The sequence below is a fragment of the Sciurus vulgaris genome, assembly GCF_902686455.1.
Source record: "Sciurus vulgaris genome assembly, chromosome: 5".
Taxonomy (NCBI): domain Eukaryota; kingdom Metazoa; phylum Chordata; class Mammalia; order Rodentia; family Sciuridae; genus Sciurus; species Sciurus vulgaris.
In genome coordinates this window covers 150,243,988-150,260,794 of record NC_136465.1, presented here as the reverse complement: position 1 = coordinate 150,260,794, position 16,807 = coordinate 150,243,988, and the positions used below count along the sequence as shown (strand labels likewise).

The window sequence follows — 16,807 nt, the reverse complement described above, 5'->3', positions numbered from 1 at the left end:
CCATGCTTTCATCCCAGTTTTTGCAGCCAGCCCAGGAACTGGGGGCCCATGTACATAAGGGCTGTATGTCACCTTCCCAGTTCCATTGTAGATATAGATCATAGATGCTTGTGAGTACAGATAATGAGTAGCATTAAAAATTCTTTACAGTAACTTGTTCTTCCATCTGTGATTACCAGGTTTTCTTCTGGACATTTTCAGTACAGTTTTAGCTTTTCTTTGTTATATGGAGTTGAGTAGTTCAAAGTGACAATAATGGGATTGTTTCAAGTGTGTGGAATTTATTCATACCCTAAAAGTCATTCCCTCCCAGGTATTTTAGATTTGTACTCTAACAAACATTGAGCATGTCCCAGAGATGGAAAATTTAGGGGTGCAGAGCACAGCTCCTTTAAGACTAAGATGGTTTTTCAAGATAAAATGTAATCATGCATGGTGACTCAGGTCTGTAATCCCAGCAGTTTGAGAGGGTTTGAGAAAGGAGGCTCACAAGTTGGAGGCCAGCCAGTCTCAGTAACTTAGCAAGACCCTAAAGCAACTTAGTGAAACCCTGTCTCGAAATAAAAAAATAAAAATGACTGGGGATGTAGCTCAGTGGTAAAGTGCTCCTGGGTTCAATCCCCAGTACTAAAGATTAACTAATTAATTAAAATAAAATATAGAAGTTCATAAATCTTGGCAGGAAATAATGAACAAGTTCCCAAATGACCAATGACCCTGGAGTGTAAGCTACAGGAAGGCAGGGTCTTGGACATTGTTATCCACTGTGATCTCCCGCTTAGAATTGTGCCTGGCAGAAAAATATATGTTAAGGGAACAAGTGAAGAAGACCCTGAACAGACAGTCTTGGCCAAGTGGGAGTGCAGAAATGTGTTTTATATATATATTTTAAAATAAACTTGAATTAAGAATAATTGTTGGGCTGGGGAGATAACTCAGCTGGTAGAGTGCTTGCCTCACAAGCACAAGGCCCTGAGTTTGATCCCCAGCACTGCAAAAAAAAAAAAGAATAATTGTTTGGGGCCAAGGGTGTAGTTCAGTGGTAGAACACTTACTTAGCATGCACAGGGCCCTGGGTTCAATTCCCAACACCAAAATAATTATAAAAGAATAATAGATTTTTAATTTGTTTTCATTTAAACAAATGGTAAATTATTAAGACTATAACAAAGGGAAGTTTGAAAGTCTTCATCTTCCTAAAAAGTGATAGGTAGGATCATGGAAAATAGTGGCTTTGTTTCCAAAGTCCCAGTATATGAAGTCCTTTGGTATCTCTTAGATTTGTGATTAGTTATGTTTTATCCATGTTTCCTACCTGTGAGACCTTGGGCAAGCTAGTTATCCTCAGTATCTGTTTCCTAATTTGTAAAATAGGAATAGGAATTTGGAGGGACTCAGCTTTGCCAGAAAGGTAGAGAAGGCTGTTACAGGTGGGTAGAACCTACCTGACAGGATTACCGTGAGGACAAAATCAGCTAATATGTGCGAATCATTTGCAATAGTGCAGAGCACACAGTGAGCTTTACGTGTTGATCACTGACATCAGAAGTACATTCCTCATGTCTGAAACAAGGTATTTTGGGAACCCCATATCCCAAGGGATAGCCAGACATTTAAAATATATTTTTAAAAATCCAATGTGGCAATCTTTGGATTTTGTTTATTCTCTTAATAGCTTTAATGAGATAATTTGCATGCTATAAAATTCACCCTTTTAACATGTACAAGTTAATGGTATTTAGTACATTCACAAAGTTGTACCCCCTTCACCGCTAATTTTAAACTATTTTGTCACCCCAAAGAGAATTTTAGAGCATTTTCATCGCCTCCATACCCATTACCAATCCCTCTTCATTCTCTCTGCCTCTCAGCCCCTGGCCACCACTAATCTTAGTCTGTCTTCATATATTTGTCTATTTTGACATTTTACATAAACAGAATTCTACTGAATGTGACTTTTTGTTTTCAAGATTCATCCATGCTGTAACATTTATCAGTACTTCATTTCTTTTTGTGGGCAAATGATAATCCTTAGTAAGGATATACCACATTTTATTTTTCTATTCATTACCATAGGGGTAATGAATAGATAAATAAATGGGGCATGTGGGTTGTTTACATTTTCTTAGATATTATGAACAATGCTACTATAAACATTCATATACAAGTCTTGTGTGGATGTATGTTTTTACAGCTCTTGGGTATTACCTAGAAGCAGAATTGCTACATAATATGGTAATTCTGTGTTTTAACATTTTGAAGAACTTTTCAACTGTTTCCCTAAGTAGCTGTTTTTTACAGTCCCACCAGCAGTGTATCAAGGCTCCAATTTCTCTACATTCTCACTAACACGTTATTATCTTTTTAAATTTTAGTCATCCTATTAGGCATGAAATGGTATCAAATGGTATCCATTGTAGTTTTGATTTGCATTTCCCTTATGGCTAATGATATTGGTCATATTCATAGCGTTTATTGGTCATTTGTGCATCTTTGGAGAAATGTCTATTCTGATCTTTTGCCCATTTTAAATTAGGTTATATGCTTTTTATCATTGTTATAGGAGTTCTTTATATGTCTGCATGCAAGTCCCTTAATAAATATATTATTTGTAAATAAATATTTTCTTTCATTCTGTGGGGTTTTTTTAATCTTAATGGTAACTTTTTAATTACATGAATTTTTAATTTCAATAAATTCAAATTAATTTTCTTTTGTCATTTGTGCTTTTGTTGTTGTAAATAAGAAACTCTTGTCTAAAGTCAGGAAAATTACCTCTTATGTTTTTTTCCAAGTTTTATATTTTAGCTCCTTTGTTTAAGTCTGTGACCTATTTTAAGTTAATTTAGTATATGATGTGAGGTAGGGACCTAAATTCACTCTTTTGAGTGTGCATATCCAGTTTTCCTGCACTGTTTGTTGGAAAGACAATTCTTTCCCCCATTAAACTGTTTTGGCAACCTTGTTATGAATCCATTGACCATAAATTAATGGGCTTATTTCTGGACTCTGGATTTTATTCTGTTGATCTGTAAGTCTGCCTTTTTATCAGTGTCACATTGTTATTTATTTATCTAAGCAGTGCCAGGGATTAAATTCAGGACTTGACACATTCTGGGAGAGTTTTCTACACAGAGCTACATCCCCAGCTCCACACTGTCTTAATTACTGTAATTTTGTAGGAAGTTTTACAATTTGTAATTATGAATCATACACCATTTTTCTTCAATGTTCTTTTTGCTGGTCAGTGTTCTTTGCATTTCCATATGAATTTTAGGATCAACTTAATTCTTCTGCTTTGATCCAGGAACATAGGGTATAAGATGTCTTTCCATTTAATTGGAGCTTTAATTTCTTTCAGCAATGGTTTGCAGTTTTCAATGTTTAAGTCTTACACTTCTTTTGTTAAATTTATTCCTAAGTATTTTACTTTTTGCCAGTATTATAGATGAAATTATTTTCTTAATTTTATGTTCAGATTGTTCATTGCCATATGGTTTGAATTTTTTTAAATAAAACATTTTATTGTGAGATAATTGTAGACTCACATAGAGCGATAGGAAATAAAGCAGAGAAATCCCATGTATCCGTTGCCCAGTTTGTGTCTTTCTTTTTTTTTTTTTTTTTCTAAATTCTACAAGTTATTTATTATCTTACTTGATGGTAGAATTTGAGTGTTTTCAAGATTTTTAAAAAATTATTATTTTTTTAGTTATCAATGGACCTTTATTTTTATTTATTTATATGCAATGCTGAGAATCAAACCCAGTGCCTCACAAATGCTAGATAAGTGCTCTACCACTGAGCTACATCCCCACCTCATTTTCAAGATCTTTTTTTTTTTTTTTTTTTTTTTTTAACAAACTGCATTTTGATTCATTGTACACAAATGGGGGAACTTTTCATTTCCATGGGTGTACACAATGTAGATTCACACCATTTGTGTACTTAGAGTAATAATGTCTGTCTCAGTTCACTATCTTCCCTTCCCCCAGACCCTCCTGCCCCATTTCCCTCTACACAATCCAAAGTTCCTCCATTCTTCTCTTACCCCTCACCCCCATTATGTATCACCATCCACTCATCAGAGAAAACATTCAGCCTTTGGTTTTGGGGGATTGACTTATTTCACTTAGCATGATATTCTCCAACTCCATCCGTTTACCAGCAAATGCTATAATTTTATTCTTCTTTATGGCTGAATAATATTCCATTGTATATATATACCACAGTTTCTTTATCCATTCATCTGTTGAAGGGCATCTAGGTTGGTTCCACAATCTACCTATTGGGAATTGAACAGCTATAATCATTGATGTGGCTGCTTTACTGCAGTATGCTGATTTTTAAGTCTTTGGGGTATAAACTGAGGAGTGGGATAGCTTGGTCAAAAGGTGAGTCCATTCCAAGTTTTCTGAGGAATCTCCATACTGCTTTCCAAAGTGGTTACACCAATTTGCAACTCCACCAGCAATGTATAAGTGTGCCTTTTTCCCCACGTCCATGCCAACACTTATTATTGTTTGTGTTCTTGATATTAGCCATTCTAATTGGAGTTAGATGAATTCTTAGGGTGGTTTAGATTTGCATTTCTCTAATTACTAGAGATGATGAGCACTTTTTCATATATTTGTTGATCACCTGCATATCTTCTTCTGTGAACTGTTTGCCCAATTCCTTAGCCCATTTATTGATTGGGTTCTTTGTATTTTTAGTGTAAAGTTTTATAAGTTCTTTATACATTTTGGAAATTAGTGCTGTATCTGAAGTGTGTGTGGAAAAGATTTTCTCCCACTCTGTAGGCTCTCTTTTCACATTATTGATTGTTTCCTTTGCTGAGAAAAAGCTTTTTAGTTTTAATGCATCTCATTTATTGATACTTGCTTTTATTTCTTGTACTCGGGGGTCTTGTTAAGGAAGTTTGGTCCTAAGTCAACATGATGAAGATTCAGGCCTACTTTTACTTGTATTTGGTGAATGGTCTCAGGTCTAATTCTTAGGTCCTTGATCCATTTTGAGTTGAATTTTGTGCAGGGTGAGAGATAGGGGTTTAATTTTATTTTACTGCATATGGATTTCCAGTTTTACCAGTAACATTTGTTGAAGGAGCCTATCTTTTCTTCATTGTATGTTTTGGCACCTTTGTCTAATATAAGATAACTGTACTTAGGTGGATTTTTCTCTGTCTTTGATTTTGTACCATTGGTCTACCTGTTTATTTTGGTGCCAGTACCATGCCATTTTTCTTACTATTGCTCTACTGTAGAGTTTAAGGTCTGGTATTGTGATACCTCCTGCATTACTCTTCCTGCCTAAGATTGCTTTGGCTATTCTGGGTCTTTCATTCTTGTAGATGAATTTCATGATTGCTTTCTCTATTTCTCTGAGGAATGTCATTGGAATTTTAATTAGAATTGCATTAAATCTGCATAGTGCCTTTGTAATTATGGCCATTTTGACAATATTAATTCTGCATATCCAGGAACATGGGAGATCTTTCCATCTTCTAAGGTTTTCTTTAATTTATTTCTTTAGTGTTCTGTAGTTTTCATTGTCTTTCACCTCTTTCGTTAGATTGATTCCCAAGTTTTTTTTTTTTTTAATGTGAATGGAGTTTTCCTAATTTCTCTTTCAGACTATTCATCACTTATGAATAGAAATGTATTAGATTTATGAGTGTTGATTTTATATCCTGCTACTTTGCTAAATTCTTTTATGAGTTCTAGAAGTTTTCTGGTAGAATTTTTTTTTGATCCTCTAAATACAGAATAATGTTGTCAACTAATAGTGATAGTTTGAGTTCTTCTTTTCCTATTCATGTTCCTTTAATTTCTTTGGTCTGTCTAATTGCTCTGGCTAGAGTTTCAAGGACAGTGTTGAATAGAAGTGGTGAAAGAGGGCATCCCTGCCTTGTTCCAGTTTTTAGAATGAATGCATTCAATTTTTCTCCATTAAGAATGTTGTTGGCCATGGGCTTAGCATAGATAGCCTTTAAAATGTTGAGGTATGTTCCTCCTATCCTATTTTTTCTAGGTTTTGAGCATGAAGGGGTGCTGTATTTTACCAAATGCCTTTTTCTGCATCTATTGAAATAATCATGATTCTTAACCTTAAGTCTGTTGATGCAGTGAATTACATGTATTGATTTCTGGATGTTGAACCAACCTTACATCCCTGAGAAGAACCCCACTTGCTCTTTTTAATATGTTTTTGTATGCGATTTGCCAGAATTTTGTTAAGGATTCTTGCGTCTATGTTCATCAGATATATTGATCTAAAAGTTTTCTTTCCTTGATGTGTCTCTGTCCGGTTTTGGTATCAGAGTGATACTAGCTTCATAGAATGAATTTGGAAGGACTCTCTCCTTCTCTATTTCATGGAATACTTTTGAGGAGTCTTGGTATAAGTTCTTCTTTGAGGGTCTTGTAGAACTAATCTGTCTGGTCCCAGGCTTTTCTCGGTTGGTAGGCTTTTGATAACTTCTTTTATTTCATTGCTTGAAATTGATTTATTTAAAATGTATATGTTCTCCTGATTCAGTTTGGGAGGATCATATCCCTAAAAATTTGTTGATGTCTTGAGATTTTCTGTTTTGTTGGAGTATAGATTTTCAAAGTAACTTCTAATTATGTGTTTCAATGGTGTCTGTCGTGATATTTCCTTTTTCATCATGAATTTTAGTAATTTGAATTTTCTCTCTCCTCTTCATTAATGTGGCTAAGGGTTTATCTATTTTTTTTTTTTATTTTTTTTACTTTTTCAAAGAACCAACTTTTTTGTCAATTTTTTAATTGTTTCTTTTGTGCCAATTTCATTGATTTCAGCTCTGATTTTAATTATTTTCCTGTCTTCTACTACTTTTGGTGTTGTTCTGTTCTTCTTTTTCTAGGATTTTGAGATGTAATGTTAGGTCATTTAGTTGTTGACTTTTTCTTCTTTTCTTGAATGTGCTCCATGCAATGAATTTTCCTCTTAGTATTGCTTTCATAGTGTCCGGAGATTTTGATATGTTCTATCGTCATTCTCATTTACCTCTGAGAATTTCTTTATCTCCTCCCTGATGCCTTCTGTTATCCATGTTTCATTCAGTAGCATATTATTTAGTCTCCAGGTGTTGGAATAGTTTCTGATTTTTATTTTATCATTGATTTCTAATTTCATTCCATTATGATGTGATAGAATATAAAGTAGTATCTGTATTTTTTTTTTTTTTTTTGTATTTACTAAGGGCTGCTTTGTGGCATAACATATGATCTGTTTTAGAGGAGGATCCATGTGCTGCTGAGAAGTGGTGTATTTGTTCATTGATGGATAGAATATTCTATATACGTCTGTTAAGTCTAAGTTATTGATTGTGTTATTGAGTTTTGTGGTTTCTTTGTTGAGTTTTTGTTTGAAAGCTCTATCCAGTGGTGAGAGTGGCGTGTTAACACCCAGAATTATTGTGTTGTGGTCTATTTGATTCTTAAAATTGAGAAGGATTTGTTTGACATACGTGGATGCACCGTTGTTTCAGGCATAAATATTTTCAATCATTATGTCTTCCTGATTTATGGTTCCCTTAAGCAGTATGAAATGTCCTTCTTTGTGTCTTCTGACTAACTTTGGCTTGAAGTCCACTTTATCTGATATTAGGATGGAAACCCCTGCTATTTTACTGAGTCTGTGTGTGTGGCATGTTTTTTCCCATTCTTACACCTTTTGTCTGTGGATGTCTTTTTCTATGAGATGAGTCTCTTGAAGGCAGCATATTGTTGAGTCTTTCTTTTTAATCCAATCTGCCAGTCTATGTCTTTTGATTAACGAGTTTAGGTCATTAACATTCAGCGTTATTATTAAGATATGATTTACATTCCTGGTCATTGTGGCTTATTTTTGGTTTTTAACTTGGCTTGGTTTCTCTTTTGATTGATTTTACCTTTAGGGTAGTTTCTCCCTTTGCTGACTTACATTGTTGTTTTCTGTTTTCTTCTCATAGAATATTCTACTGAGAATGTTCTGTGATGCAGGCTTTCTATTTGTAAATTCTGTAAACTTTTGCTTATCATGGAAGGATTTTATTTCATCCTCAAATCTGAAGGTTAGTTTTGCTGGGTATAAGATTCTTGGTTGGAGGGCTGGGGAGATGGCTCAGTTGGTAGAGTGCTTTCGTTGCAAGCACAAGTCCCTGGGTTCGATCCCCAGCACCACACACACACACACACACACACACAGACACACAAAATAGATTCTTGGTTGGTAACCATGTTCTTTCAGAGCTTGAAATATGTTGTTCCAGGCCCTTCTAGTTTTTAGGGTCTGGTCTGAGAAATCTACTGATATCTATATTGGTTTCCCCCTATATGTAATCTGATGCTTTTTTCTCATAGTCTTTAAAATTCTGTCTTTATTTTGTATGTTGGGCATTTTCATTATAATGTGCCTTGGTGTGGATCTGTTTTAATTTTGTATATTTGGTGCTCTATAAGCTTCTTGTATTTGATTTTCCATTTCATTCTTCAGGTTTGGGAAATTTTCTGATATTATTTCACTGAATAGGTTGTTCATGCCTTTGGTTTGTGTCTCTCTCTGCCTTCCTCAATCCTGATAATTCTTAAATTTGGTCTTTTCATGATATCCCATCATTCTTGGAGGTTCTGTTCTTGATTTCTTACCATCTTCTCTGTTTGGCCAACTTTATTTTCAAGAATAAATATTTTGTCTTCATTGTCTGAGGTTCTGTTGGTTTTGCTTTCTATTGGGTTTTTAATTTGGTTTATTATTTCCTTCATTTCAAGGATTTCTGTTTGTTTTCCTCAGGATCTCTTTATAGAAATGATTTTTTGCTTCCTGTAGTTGTTCTTTTAACTGTTTATTGGAGTGATCATTCCTTGCCTGCATTGCTCTCATCCTTTGCTTCAAGGATCATTTTAATTATGTATATTCTGAACTCCTTTTCTGACATTTCTTCTACTATGCTGTCATTGGATTCTATTAATATAGAATCTTGGTTTGTTTGGAACACTTTCTTCCCTTGTTTTTTCATGTAGTTCATGTATCTTCCCCTCCAGCAGTGCAGATCTGGGGTATTGCAGTTTCCCCCCTATAGGCTTATAGTGACCCTGCGGGTTTCCAAAACCTTTCCTTTAAAGCAGCACCAGGTACAGACAATATACAACCCTAAATCAATCTTGGATTCTCCACTGTTTTTTATTTTATTGAGTCATATACACATTACATGAAAGTTGCCATTTTTAATTGTACAATTCACTGGCAGTAAATACATTCACAACTTTACAATGTTGTGTAACCAAAGTTCTGTTTCCAGAACGTTTTATCATTCCAAGCATAAATGCTCTACCATGAAGCAGTAATTCTCTAGTATCCTTTCCTGAGCTCCTAGTAACCTCCACCCTAATTTTCATCTCTGTGAATCTACCCATTTCAGGTACCTCATAAGTGGAATTATACAATGTCTATCCTTTTGTGTTTGGCTTATTTCACTTAGCATAATGTTGTCAAGGTGTATCCATGTTGCAGTATTTGTCAGAATTCCATTCTTTTTTTTTTTGTGGAGAATATGTTCTAAGTTAGTACCGCATTTTTCTTATATATTTACCTGTTGATGGATGCTGGGCTGTTTTTACCTGGGGGTTAGTGTGAATAAGGCTGCTGTACATCAGGGAGTGCCGTGTCTGTTTGAGTCTCTGCTCCCCGTTCTTCGGGGTATATGCTTAGGAGTAGAATTGCTGGGTCTTGTGATAATTCTATGAATAATTTTTTTGAGGAACTGTCAAACTATTTTCCACAGCAGCTTCAACATTTAACACTTCTACCAGCTATGCATGAGAGTTTCAACTTCAGCTTCTTCAAATCTTTACCAATGCTTTTTATCTTCCCTTCCTTCCCTTCTTTCTTTTTCTTTCATTTCTTTCTTTCCTTTTCCCTCCCTTCCTTTCTTTCTAGATGTGAATATTTGTTTTTACTTATTTGTATTTTTTTACATTTTATTTATTTTGCAGGGATAAATCCAGAAATAAATCCATTCATTTATGATCAGTTGATTGAACTCAGGGCACACTACCACAGCTATATTAGCCCTTTTATTTTTTTATTTTTAGGCAGAATCTTACTAAATTGCATAGGCTGGCTTCAAACTTGCAATCCTCCTGCTTCAGACTCCTGAGTAGCTAGGGTTACAGGCACATACCACAATGCCCAGCTGAATGTTTTTAAATTAAGAATTAAACAGCATCCAGCAATCGTTTTTTTCTCCCACTGTGGTACTGGAGATTGAACCCAGGCCATTATGCTGGCAAGCACTCTACTACTGAGCTGCATCCCTAGTCTGCAACAGTTTTTTTTTTTGTTTTAAAAAATTTTTTTTAGTCGTTGATGGATCTTTATTTTATTCACTTATTTACATGTGACTACAGATTGAATTGAGAATTGAACCTAGTGCCTCACACATGCAAGGCAAGTGCTCTATCACTGAGCCCCAACCCCAGCTCTGAACAGTTTTTTTTTTAATGGCATAACACTGGTTCCTTAGACAGACATATGTGAAGTGTCTTTCCATGAGAAGGAAAGATGTGATTTTTCTGCTCACTGTTAGTATTGTATCCTTGTTGAAATTTCTTTATTATATTTGAAGATTAATCATTAAATCTAAGTTTGGAATTTTTAGAGGAAGAATATTTAAAACTTTTGTATATAGATATCATTTTAAAGTTTGGAAAACATAACTCTTCCTTCCTTTTCTATGATATTAAAGACAATAGAAAACGGTGGTCGAAATCTGCCAGACAAGGGTGAAGATGTTTGTGGATATTTCTTGAACCCTTCCGTAATGTCACCAGAATGTTCACCAACAACTGTGAAAAAGAAAACAGACGACTTGAGTGACTTTCCCTCAGAGAGCCAAAGAAGCATACCACTCGCTGTGACAGATGCTTTAGAGCACATCATGGAACAGCTCAATGTCTTGACCCAGGTGGGTTGGCATGCTTTACCTCAGGGGTAAGATACACCAAACAGTCCTGGTCCGAGCAGGTTGCAAAACCAGTGGAGCAGTAGGAAACATTTCATTACTAGAAAGGCAAACCCAAGGTGGCAATCATGTAACAAGCAAGATTTTGTGGAGAAGCTCCGAAATCATGTGCATGTATGCATGTGTGTGTGTGTGTAAACACATACCCATACGTACACATAAACATCCACACTTGCTGTGCTATCTCTGGCATCCTGAGGCCACAAAAGCAATATAGGCTATGAAGAACAGTTTGTGGCACTCCAGGCTATGGATATGTTTGGTTTTAGGCATTAATCTTTTACCCTTAGAATTTTTGATGCAGTGTGTTCATATTGAGCCACTCATAAAGAAATATTTATGGGTTTGTAAAAAAAATGAATTGGAATATAAACATTTATGGTTACTATGACTATCACCAATGTTTATAGTTTTTCACTCTGAAAACATTCTGTCTGTCCTGTTGGACAGTCTCTCATTCCAAAGTTGCTTATTTGAGTACAGTTGTTATTCCAGGGGTATTGGCTTTGCATTCCCATTTTGAAATCTTAACCAGTCTTTTCAGGCTAATTCATCTTTACAAAAAAGGGATACAGAGGGCCTTAAACAATGTACCAAAGGCTTTCAGCCTTTGGTCAAGAACCATAGATGTAGTATAAGGAGAACTGTATGGATACAGCAGAGGTTTCCTCCAGCTCTGTTGATACCACGTTTTGTTTTTTTTTTGTTTTGTTTTTGTTTTTTTGGGTTTTTTTTTTTTGTTTGTTTGTTTGTTGTTTTGGAGAAGGCTTCTGTTGTTCTTCCTTGATATGTACAATATCTGGTGGCAGTATTTGTCAGAGTGGACATTGCCCCAAGTTATCAGAAAGAGAATCTAAAGCACAAACTAACTAGAGAGATGTCGATTAGAGAGATGTCCAAATAAAGTACTTCAAGTTGAAATAGCTTCTGCATAGAAATCATCTGAATCTGTTCTCCATTCTAGCCATGCATTTTGTTACTGGGGCTGCTAAAACATGTCCAGGTCTCACCTCCAGAGTACTTTGTACTGGTCTGGGACAGGACGCTGGCATAAGTCATGTAAGCACCCCACATGATCCTCTTTTATAGTCAGTGTGTAGACCCACTAATTAAATGAGTGTCCTGTATATACCATCTTATGGCCTTTGAAATTAAGAGGCATGCCTGTGGATTCAGTCCTGACAGATTGTGGGAAACAGTCATGTGAAAACTTGGGAGTCATTGTAGGATTTGCTCAATTAAATTCATATTAAAATCACCTTTACACTTCATAATATTATGAGAGAGGTAACTTTCTCTGTATTTATCAGCTATTTCTTTCCTTTCAAGGCCATTGTCCTCTCAGCTTCATTGCATATTTAGTTTTAACTGGTTTGTTTCTCACATTACCATGACTTCCCTACCTAAACTATCATCCATCAGTGTCAGATCCTCATTAGGATCTCTCCCAAATGAATCTTTCCATTCCCATTTCATGACCCATTTCTCCTTTTTACCTGCTCAGAGTTAAATGATTCATTTAAGCATTATTGAGTTTCTCTATGATTTTTAATTTTGAAGGGCTTTATTCCTTCTACATACTAAAGAAGTTCAAAGCTGATAGCACATTTTCAAAAGGGAAAGAGTGAATTTGTGGGCAAGTAGCAAGTGAAATGAATATGCTTTGATTCACTTTAATTACAGGTGACTTAACACCACCTAAGTTTCAGGGTGTTTATAACTGAGCTAAAATTGAAATAAATGAAAATGAAATTATATTTTATATAGCAGATAAATAGGTTGCCAATGTTAAAAGATGGTCAATAGCATTCATAAAGTATCTATCAAATTGTTTCGCACACAGTACCACACTCAAAAAATGGGAGAGAAAGTATTATAAGCATCAGTATTTTTAGTTGTCACCTGTTCTGTGGAATATGAAAGCAGAAGGTTTCAAATAATGATAAACTGATTTACCTTCAAACTATGATGAGAAATCAACTTATTGCCATGAAGTTTGTTGACTAAAATAACCAAGCATTTATACTGCTTTTCCTATGTGAACTCTACCGCTGGGTAACCAATTAGTGGATGAGGAAATGGACTCTTACTTACAAATTATTCCAACCCAATAAATCTTTTTTCTTGCAGTATTAGGGATAGAACCAGGGGCACTCAACCACTGAGCTATATCCTCAGACCTTTTTTATTTTTTATTTGAGACAGGGTCTTCACTAAGTGGCTCAGGCTATTAAATTTTTTAAGTGACAGAATTATAATATTATCATTTGCATTCCCCATGAATTAATAGATCTAGGCACTGAGTGTTACTACAACATTACTGAAAGGGAAACAACCAAACATTTTTAATGTGTCCTCTAAAAAAGACTAGACTGCCACATGTAGTTTTAGTAAAGAATTTATCTGGTCAAGCCTTGGGATCCAGCTCGCCAATTTTTAGAATTATTCAGAGGATGGAAGAACAGGCCTGAACAGCACCCTGAGCATGTAATCCCTCAAATCCAGACTGGTCACCCTGAGCCTGTAATCCCTCAAATCCAGACTGGTGAAACTCCACGGGTTAGAATGTGTGAGCTTGTCAGCAGGACTGTCAAGAAAAGAAAGGGAAAAGGTGGGGTACCTGCATGTATCAGATCTTGAAAGGACAAAGAGAAATTATAGTGTCTAGGAATGTGTTTCTGGGAAATAAAACCATAAAGAAATGCAAAACAGTGATTATGAAGGTCTAGATAGTGGCCATTGCAGAGTTGGGGAGTGGGGGCGATCTCAGGAGGCTCATGGGAAGCACTCTGGGGTGGCTGGCAAAGTTCTAGTATTGAGTGAGAGCTATGTGGGAAATGCTCAATGTGCATTCATTTAGTGACACATGTGTTTTATGTAGTTTCCTGAAGAATCTGATCTTGTTTCTAAGAAAAAGTTTTCTATTAAAAAATATAAAAGATTGAAAGTAGTCAATATCACAGAAAAATTAGATTTCGAGTGTACCATATACACTTAGGTTTGTGTCCTAAATGAGCATATGCGATCACCCATCAGAGGAGGAGGAGTAGCAAAGGCCCAGGTCCTGGGAGCCCAGCACTTGCTTCCCCACTGCACATGTGTCTCTTTGCTCAGTGCTTTCAGCCTCGCTGTGAGCTTCTGCTGTATGCATGAGGGATTAATGGCAATTATGGTACTTTCAAAGCTCTTCCAGTTATCCAACTCTCTGGGATGTGATATGTACGACTGCTTGCTATGGATTGGATGGTGACAGAAGGTGCGAGATGGATGTTTCAACAGCACCTACCTGGACCAAGCCATGTGGCATTGCACCCCTGCCGTTCCCTAGGCTACCATGTAGCCCGTGACTCCACTTAGGATTCTGCATGTGGCCTCTTCCCTGGCTTTGAGGCTTCATAAGATCAGCAAAAATCTGCAGAGGCCTGAGCTTTTATTCCTTTTTCCTATATGCATTAGATTTTTTGTTATTGTAGTTGTTTTTCTCAGTCTCAAACACTTGGTAGTCCTTCTAGGGCTCATTTTTGAGCCAACTTTTTGGCAGAAAGTTGATGTCCCTACCCCGAAGAGGATCTCCTATGCAGAGATTGCTATCGCCATCCTAATCCCTAGGTGACGGTTGGGCATTGATTATTTTGTCCTCCCTTTTGTAGACGGTTTCCATTTTGGAGCAGCGACTGACTTTGACAGAGGATAAGCTGAAAGACTGCCTTGAAAATCAGCACAAGCTTATCAGTGTCGTCCAACAGAAAAGTTGAACAGGAACGTGTGAGCAGGACACAATCAGCGAACAGGTCCTCGGGAAGGCAGAGCAGAATGCTCAGCACACCTCATGCGCTAATTATCATGGCATTTCTTCAAAGGGTGAGCGACAGAACAAAAGGCAGAAAGGCATATTTAAGGACTAATTTAAACACACAAATCAATGTCAAGGACTAATTTGAATTGCTACCAGTTATGATTGCAGTAATAAAAAGTGGAAGCATCCAAGTGACTCTGCATCTTCCCACATGTTATTTTAAATGTCAGTTTTCATTTTTGGTCCAAATCCTGCCAGGAAAATAACCAAATCTGTGTATTTCATTGCTAAATCATTTCAGATTGACCATGTTCAGGCAACTCCTTAAAGTAATCAATGTATTTCTTTAGTGAACATTCTTGAGGTGAAATGATTCATTCACTCTAAAACAGCATCCTAAATGGAGGGAATGAGTTATTGATCTGACTTGCATTTCTTTCAGTTAAAAAGAAGAATCCTCTTACTAATGTCTTGAAAAGATGATCTAATAAAAATTCCTAGGCCACAGAATTTCCACAGCAAGAATACACTTATTTTAATTAGCAACAGTACATATATGCATATATGACATAGAGTAGTGGGTTTTTATTTGATTTATTGTGGACATTGTGTATCATTTGGCCAACCTAAGGAAAATGAAGAGTTAAAGCATCTGAAGCACATGTATCTTTTCTATCACAGGTAAAAGCAATGAATAATTTAGGTTGTACTGAACCTGTGGTCACGATTCACAAAGATCATGTTTGAGTGATTTCAGCATGCTAAAAGCCAGAAGGATGCAACAGCTGTATTTAAAAATATAGACACATATGGCACGTGGATAAGTTCTTTTTTATTTAAAAAAATTTTTTTTGCTTCATCTTTTTTTAATGAATTGTTGATTTGAAATAAAATGAAATGAGCCAGACATTCTAAAAGATCTTGAGTACCATTTAAGAATTCTGTTTCATCTTAAACAAAATGAAGATTAAAATAAAAAAGCAGGCAAATTGATTGTAGCTGGCTTTTCTGTTAACCTGCATTAAGAGCTAAGGTGAGAGAAAGCAGATCACGTTTATAAGCTCTATAATGTGGGGGAGATGCTCTCTGGGTTTTGGAAAGGAAGATAAAGTAAAGCCCTATTTATGTGGGAGTCTATCTTTAGAAATTTTTTTTCTCAATGGTACCTATGAATAAGTTTTATTTTTTACCATCTCATTGTGTGTCATGCCTTTTAATTCTCCGGACATTCTCAAAAACTTACAAAGATCAAGTGACATTGTATTTTTATTGAGAAGACCAAGGAATGAAATGTCATAACAATTTTTGTTTACTCTTTTTTATGCTCAAATAATAAAGATGTTTTTTTCTAAAAAAAAAGTAATTCCTTTTCTTTTTTAAATATTTTAAACCCATAAATAACTAGTTTCCTTATCATCTAACTCACTCGGTCTTCAGTGAACCTAATGGTCTGTGGAAGAGCTTGTCCACACCATTTCCTGGGCCTTATCTTGAGTTTATGACCCACTAGGTTGGTGGCTCCTTGACTCACATCTCCAACATGCTCATCTGTGGTGCTGCTGCTCTTGGGCTGAGGTCCACGTTGTATGAATCACGGAATTATTAATTATGTAGAGAAGTTTCAACCACTTCTTACAAAATACTTTTACAGTCAGCACAGAACTTTATAATGCTGATACATTATAAATGTATATAAATGTATACATTATAAATGAAAATACCTTGAAACTTTTTTAAGAGGGCCACTGAATAACACACACACACACACAAAAACGGTGTACCTCTTTTTCTTCTGGCTTTTGAGGAATCTCCTTAGTCTTCATCAGATGTTCTTTCCTAACTTGAACATCCAACTATCTGATCAATGTCTCCACTCAGAAGCCTAATATACATCTCTAGATATGTCCAAAATTAATTCCGCTGCCTCAGCCACCGGAAGCAGCAGCACTTCCTTTCCTAGTCTTCCCCATCTCAGTAAAATA

The 16,807-nt window shown here is 35.8% G+C and overlaps 1 protein-coding gene across 4 annotated transcripts in view; it reads left to right on the top strand.

The window, feature by feature from the left end:
* POC1B (POC1 centriolar protein B) overlaps positions 1-16,466 on the top strand; it is a 92,898-nt gene extending 76,432 nt beyond the window's left edge. The window contains exons 11-12 of one of the 4 annotated variants that reach the window (XM_079139198.1): positions 10,754-10,972; positions 14,680-16,446. In XM_079139198.1, coding sequence (XP_078995324.1) covers positions 10,754-10,972; positions 14,680-14,784 — 324 coding nt within the window. In that variant the 3' untranslated portion in view covers positions 14,785-16,446. Of the gene's footprint in view, positions 1-10,753; positions 10,973-14,679 lie in introns of all 4 variants that reach the window. The other 3 variants (XM_079139199.1, XM_079139197.1, XM_079139201.1) reach the window with 3 other exon arrangements.
* Positions 16,467-16,807: the final 341 nt, after the last annotated feature.